The sequence below is a fragment of the Labrus bergylta genome, chromosome 14 (genome assembly GCF_963930695.1).
Source record: "Labrus bergylta chromosome 14, fLabBer1.1, whole genome shotgun sequence".
NCBI classification, from domain to species: Eukaryota; Metazoa; Chordata; class Actinopteri; order Labriformes; family Labridae; genus Labrus; species Labrus bergylta.
The window spans coordinates 3,502,471-3,510,132 of NC_089208.1; the positions used below are offsets into that span (position 1 = coordinate 3,502,471).

At 38.6% G+C, this 7,662-nt stretch overlaps 1 protein-coding gene across 1 annotated transcript; it reads left to right on the top strand.

Moving 5' to 3' along the window:
* The first annotated feature begins 204 nt into the window (after positions 1-204).
* Positions 205-7,587, top strand: LOC110000516 (solute carrier family 35 member F2). The gene is made up of 9 exons (XM_029281614.2): positions 205-541; positions 1,818-1,924; positions 2,332-2,504; positions 3,797-3,924; positions 4,296-4,455; positions 4,701-4,857; positions 4,991-5,043; positions 5,119-5,273; positions 6,862-7,587. The coding sequence occupies exons 1-9, from the start codon at positions 509-511 to the stop codon at positions 7,063-7,065; spliced, it is 1,170 nt and encodes a 389-aa protein (XP_029137447.2). The 5' UTR covers positions 205-508; the 3' UTR covers positions 7,066-7,587.
* The last annotated feature ends 75 nt before the right edge of the window (positions 7,588-7,662 follow it).

Below are 7,662 nucleotides of genomic sequence, written 5' to 3' on the forward strand. Positions count from 1 at the left end.
GTCCTAGATAGCACGAGGTTAGATTGACTCACTCGTCAGAAGTAGTTGCCCCGCGTGTGCGGAGGCATTTTGTCAATATGAGTTTTGACGTCTTTTGGAGGTTTTCCTGACACCTGCCATGACAGAGGAACAAAAGGTAAGTACTTATTCATAATTCATAAATCATTAGAGTAGATATTTCATTTGCAGTTTAAGGAAACCCTGATGAAGGACGCTGTCACTCACGAGTAGACCAAACCTCATTGGAAAAAAAGGCAATTTAACGTTTCTGACCTTTAAACAACTTCAAATGATCAACTTTAACATATCTCAACACCTTGTACATTAATATAGGTGCTGTTTTTAATTTCGGGGTAGATCAAATGCCCTAACTTTGGCTTATTATGGCACAACTTTTGGAAACGTGCTTCCTGGTTTTACGCACAGCGTCACCGCCTGCAGTATAAACACTCTCTGTAAATGAGATAACTGGAAAGGACGTGGATCTAGTCTGAGCCTAATTCACCACATGACCGAGCAAGTTCGCCTGAGGCCCCACAAGGTATGCTTTAAACTGTCCAAACTATGGTAATAAATATATTCTACTATATGTGTGAGTGTCAGATTATTTAAAGGTGCATTAGACTTAGACTTTCTTTATTGTCATTCATTCATAAGAACCAAATTTCGTTGCATTTGGCTCGTTGTAGTGCAGGATAAAAACAGCAGCATGTATTTACATATAAAAAATAAAAATAAGGTGCAGATATAAAAAGAAAAACTATGAGTAAAAATACTATACAGATAAATATATTGCACGTTATATTGTGTTTTAAATTATGTAGATTTGGTGGTGAAAGTGAAACAATTCTATGCTTTACTTTCTGAACTGAATACAAAAGCTTTATTCAAAGGAAATCATGGATCCCTGGACACTGTTTGGAGCTAAACAGCTAGTTTCTCAAGAGGTAGACTTTCTTAAGAGTTATGAACATATACCACCAAATCTGTGCACTTCTCCAACTTTCATCAAGCTTACCTTAATGTCAAAACTTTAGAATAACTTTGAACCTCATCTGTTACACAATTAATTGTCACTTTTTTTTCAGCATCTTTTGCACTGCTCACCTCTGCACTGTTGTCTTTATTTAGTTTTTTTTTTGTGTATATTCATGTTTATGGTTACAAAGTGGAAGACGGTTTTGACATTCACAAAGTGTCTGAAGGGATTATTGTTTACATGTTGCTGTTTTCTTTTATTTTCTGTAGGTCATATAAATATAGAACTTGTCAGTTGTAATATAAATATACAAATTTAAAAAATATCTAATGATGTTACAAATAGGAAGCTATAGCTAAAGAGACGATGGGATTATGGAGGGGGGTTTAATTTGCTTTTACTTCTTCCCACTCCTTATCCGACATGTCACTTAAATAACTTAGTCCGACAATTTTTTCTGAATTAATATTTACTCTGTTTGTATTTATTATTTATTTTCTGTCTGTTTTTTTTATGTTCCCCTTTGTCTTATGTTACATGTTCAGAATCAAAATTGAAATCAAATGATACTCACGTCATAGAGAGGAAAGTCTATTGAAGTGAAATTGCAGATCAGACGATAAAGCAGATTCAGAATCTGACGTTTTATTTTCGGTTATTACTGATAAAAAATGTTCAAACAGTTGTGGGTTGTTAATCGTCATAGCCACATGTGTTACATCACATTCCTGTGGAGATTTGGCGCCTTGTTCTCTCGGGTAATCTGATGAAGACATTAAGCCCTAAAGACACTAATTCTCTCATGCTTTCTTTTCTTTTCTTTTTTTTTTCATTGGAGGTGTATCAGTCAGAGACCATGGAGGGGCTCGAGGAGGACAGACCGTGTGCGAAATGGAGGCTCGCTTGTGGTTTGCACAGTTACAACCTGAGGGATGTCTGCACATGGTGAGCGGCACGTTATCTGGCGTTCTAGTTAAAGACGTAGTTGATCATTTAAATTACTCATTAGAAGAAGGATGCGTGTAAACAATAACATCGTTCATGCTTTCTTTTTACCTTTTTCGCTGCCTAAATGTTTTTAGAGATTGAGGTTGTGAAAACGTATTCTGAGAAAACACCATCATGCGTTTTAGTATCCAGTGTTGGAAAATCCACTTTATCCACTTGGTTGTGTTTAGGTTTTGGAATGTAGATTAATTTATAAAACAAGCTCTTCCTTTAGGCTCTTATTGCTCTTCCATGAGCCTCATTAAGAGTCGAATCAGTCGTTTTGCTTCATATATATATATATATATGAGGTCATGTAGGTTTCCAGCTCTGTCATTGATGCACTGTTCCTGCTGGCTCTGCAGGAGTCTGCTGAAGACCATAGTGATGGGCCAGGTGTTGTCCCTGCTGATCTGTGGGACAGCGGTGAGCTGTCAGTACCTGGCCGACGCCAAGGTGGAGACACCCATGCTGCAGAGCTTCCTCAACTACGCCCTGCTGCTGCTCGTCTACACCACCATCCTCTGCTTCCGCAAAGGTCAGCACGTCTGAGCTCCTGGTTGTTGTTAAAGAGGGAATGTGCGACTTTTTGATCCAGTAGATGTGGCCTTCAGCGCCAGCATGAAACCAAAACAATTTGTCATGTTTCTCAGTCGCTGTAAAGCACTTTGAATCGTTGCTATTTAAATAAAGCTTGATTGATTGATTGATACTGAAGCCTCCGCTCTAGTGACAACCTCTCACCCCCCTCCTCTTGCGTTCGCACTAGATATATTAAAGATTAATCCATTAATCGAATAATCACTGTTAATCACTGTAAATTTCATTAACCCACAATCTCATTAGATACCATTTTACACCAACAGAGGGCGTCCTTCACTTTTGCAACTCAGAAAAACTGCTGTTATTTTTACTTAAGGAAGAAGTGGTCACCCAAGAGAGTGTTTTCTGTTTACTAATGTTAATCTAATTATTAATGATTCATTGATTATTGATTGTTAAAGTGTCCAACTATCAGTTTAGAAAAATACCTGAAACCCCCCAGCTCACACGAAGGAGTCGAGCACAGGCTGTGGACAGAATTGTCAACAATACACTGAAATCCTACAAGTTTCCTGTTAATCAATTCATCCAACCCCCCCCCCCCCCCCTGCCACTCCACCCCCACAATGACAATTCCACCAAAAGACTCAACAATTAAAATCAATACAAATAAAATAATAAAATAATAAGAGTTACATTGGTGCAAAATCAACAAAACAGACAAGAAATAATAACATAAATAATAATAGAGTAAAAATTATACACTAAATAAAATAACAATAATAATAAGATTAGTTCAATTATTTTCTCCTCTTCTTACTCCCCCCCTTAAAATAAATCCAAGGAGAGTGCAGTGCACATATATGGGAGTATCTTCTTCTTTTCTCTAGTCCTCGACTAAAACATCTTTATACACAAGGCCGTCCCGTCCATGTAAACATGATGTAAACATGATGTAAACATGATGTAAACATGATGTAAACACGGCTCTGACAACAACACAGCCAGCGGGACTCGAGCTTCTCATTCATTGTAGACAGTCATGACTCAGAGACACATTTACACAGGACAGACTTGATTTCTGATTTATTTGTGAGTAAAATGTTGCACAACAGAAGAAAGATAAATATTTCTCATCAACAAGTTGCTCCAGGATTTTTTTGTCTTGGAGTCAGAAGAGAGAGGAGAACTGACACAAATGAAAATGCAAATCAACACACTGACGGTTATATTATGTTCTTAAATTTCTACATTTCTGCTATAAATCAAACGTTTGTGTTTCTACAGGTGAAAGGAACATCATAGAGATTTTAAAAACCAAGTGGTGGAAGTATTTGGTGATGGGTTTGGCAGATGTGGAGGCAAACTATGCAGTCGTGAAGGCCTACCAGTTCACCACGCTGACCAGTATACAGGTAAGAAACAACAGTGATGGTTGTTACTTTACACACTGACAGAACGAGGACCAGTTCCATTTTATTTAAGATATGGTTTATAAATGTCTAAATTAACCTCTTTGTCATTTTAAAAGACAAATGCAGACTAAGATAATTAAACGTATTATTCAATTTCCTGTCTCTCAGCTGTCTTTTCTAATAAAGGCAAAAAACACTCTAAAACTGGATTTTTTTATTTTAGTATCACAGCAGAGAGTAACGCCTCACAGGTTGGACTAAATGGGCATTAGTGTTTTTTGTCTTTAAATGATTTTTTAAAGCTTTTTAAGGAACCGATAATATCTTGTGTGTGATTCAGTAATTCATTGTGTTTTATTTGTGTTTTCCAGCTGCTCGACTGTTTTGTGATCCCCGTGCTGATGTTACTGTCCTGGTTCTTGTTGAAGACCCGCTACAGGCTGGTCCACTTTTTAGCTGTGGGCGTGTGTTTGTTGGGGGTGGGGGCCATGGTGGGAGCCGACATCCTGGCAGGCAGAGACCAGGGATCCAGTAAGGACACTTTTCATCTTACCTGTGTATTAAACTCAAACCCTTCATCTCTTCTTCTTTTCTGTACAACTTCTTCTTCTTCTTCTCCCACTCGTGTAAGAAGTGTCCCCTAAATACTGTGTTGTTTTTCCCCTCTCTCTTTGTGAAACATTTTGCCCCTTCTCCAGACGTTTTCACATCAATTATTAATATAGAAAATGTCTAAAAAGCCGATTTAAAGTATAAATGCTGCTCTGTCTGTGCAGGGAGTGACGTGGTGCTGGGAGATGGTTTGGTCCTGCTCAGCGCGGTCCTTTATGCCGTATCCAACGTGTGTCAGGAGTACACGGTGAAGAACTTGAGCCGGGTCGAGTTTCTGGGCATGATGGGGCTGTTTGGGACGGTCATCAGTGGCATACAGCTGTGGGTTCATGTTTTAATCCTTCATGTGTTATATTCTGTTTGTGATACAAAAAGCATTGTTTGTGTTTTTAAGGATGAGGGGAGCTTGATGAAAGGTGTTTTTCTGACCATGCTAACTTTCCTGTCATTGCAGAGTTGTACTTGAAAGTAAAGCCGTAGCAGCGATACAGTGGGACCTTCACATTTGTAAGTTATGCTTCTGTCATTTTTAAATTAGAGGAGGTAAAAAACCCTCTAAAGTCCAGTCTTTGTGTTCTGCAGCGATGCTGTTTGCGCTGTACGCGCTGTGCATGTACGCTCTGTACAGCTTCATGCCTGTGGTGGTGAAGATGACCAGCGCTACTGCCGTCAACCTCTCCATGCTCACCGCTGACCTCTTCAGCCTCTTCTGCGGGATCTTCCTCTTTCACTACATAGTGAGTATCAATGCAAAACTAATGCTAATAAAACAAGCTAATGTTTATGGGCTTTAAAGAGGACATATTCTCCCCCCTCCTCCACCTTTTCAAACAGTCCCCTGTGGTCTAAATGAAACATCTGTCCTGTGCTTTGGTCAAAATATAACATGAATCAAGCACCAGAGGAGGTATGTGACCCTGTATAAACCAGCTCTCTCAGAACGCTCCGTTTTGGTGTGTGTGTCTCTTTAAATGTAATGACCCCCTCCTGAGTTTTCCCAGTAGACATCACTCCTCTGTAGCAAGAATAAAAATGGCGGACCTGCACAAAAGTTTTGTTCTAGGCTGGGGGTGGAGTCCATGGGTGGAGATACCAGGGGAGGGGAGGGGATTTTTTTTTACCAGAATCCCACTGTGACATCACAAGGAGAGCACATTTGAAACAGAGCATTTCTCTCTGTGTTGTAAGACTTATGCAGACCACAAACAAAGGACTGGATGGGTTTATTTCACATGTTGTGGGTCAGTAGACACTCAGGTTACACACATATATGTTCACAAACACTGAAGAAATGGATTTTTTTATATGTCCCCTTTAAAATGTGCTTAAAGTGCCGTTGACTACATTTGCACCAAAACACCAAACTTTTAACAGCTGTGTCTTTGTCTCTTCACCGCAGGACTCAGGTCATATTGTGCTGTAGGAAGTGATATAGTCGATCATTAGTAAGGGGTTACTTTGCAGAAAGTTTAAACAGTAAAGAAAGCACCATGATATAGATAGATAGATAGATAGATAGATAGATAGATAGATAGGTACGTTATTAATCCTTTGCAGGTAATCACATCGTCACAGCAGCAACTGCAATCACATTCAAGACACCACACAGAAAACAAAGTAAACAAAAATAAACTAACAAATACCATTTAGACACATAAACACTAAGATCAGGTTTTTAAAAACTTGACTAAAACTAACACTTTGAGGTTATAAATATAAGATATACTAAAATGTTAATTAACCTCTAGTGTGCAAAAGTATCCAGTATGCAAAATGGGATTAAGAGTATTTATAAATGAATAAATATAAATAAATAAATATGAGTATGCAAATAGTTATTATGTTCTTGTTGCTTTAGATGAAGACTGAGGCTGCACGGTGGTGCTGTGGTAAGCGCGTTTTAAAAAAAAAAAATAATAATTTGTTCACACACTCCAAGTTCTCAAAAACATCTTCGTCCACATGAAAGTGCAAAACGCACTTTAACGGATGTCATCAGCATGCTGATTCTGGTCACTGAATGGACTTGTTGTTTTCAGTCACAGAACTCACGGGGAGATTTAGAGAAATGTGCAACATATTAAAACGTCAGGTTCTTAGAAGAAGGACAAAAGCTTCGCTGCGTAATCAACATTTTTGTGTGTCTTAATCCATTTCTTAATTTGTAACATGGAAAAGTGTGTAATCCTTCATCCTCACCATGTTTATTTAAGACCCACTGTAAGCTTCTTTAAGCTTTTTCCCGGCCAGTTTGTCAAGTTTGAATATTTGATTTTCACTTCCTGAGAATGGGAGCTGTTGTGACGTCTCTTCTCTCCTCTTCAGTTTTCTACCCTGTACATCATCTCTTTCGTCATCATCACCATGGGCTTCATCATGTTCAACGCTGTTCCCACGTACTCGGCGCTCCCGGACTCCGGCTCCAGTGAAAATGGAGACCCGCCCGCCGACGCCACGTCAAGCCATCTGCTGTCCCTGAACGGAGAATATCAGAGGACTGAGACGGTCACGGCTGTGGCTGCCATGTGACTGACACTGACCGAGGGGGGGAGGAAGGTCTTTCTGCTGTAAGAGGAGGTCATTACAATGTTACTGAAGTACTCATGGTTGGTTTTTAGCGTTTTCATAATCACAGAAAACGCAGCTGCTTTTGATTATTTATAAATAACTTTCCATTCCTTTTTACATGAGGTTACTTTTAAAGATATTTCTTCATGGATATTTTACAAAAATCATCTGTTACTGCACTTACATTGTGTTGAACTTAAACAATGCACCATTATGGCTGCTTTAAATTAGTCTGAACTGTTTTCTGTCAGCGATGTCTTTTTTTAAACTTCTTTTAAAAAAAAATAATAATGTTTTGAGGTGAACACGGTCCAATCACAATTCACTTTTGTTGCCTTTGATGCTGTTACAATCGTCATTTGGTAATCTGTCAAGTTTACTGTCAATCATGTTTTTGTTTACCTTGTGTTGCCAAAATGTACAGCATGTGACATGCAGACAGAGTTTTACCTATTTTATATTAAAGACATTTTTATATGCTCATTTTTTCTACATCCTTTCACACTCGTTTGACGGCATATCCGTGTAATAAATTATCAGTTTTAAATTCTTTATATG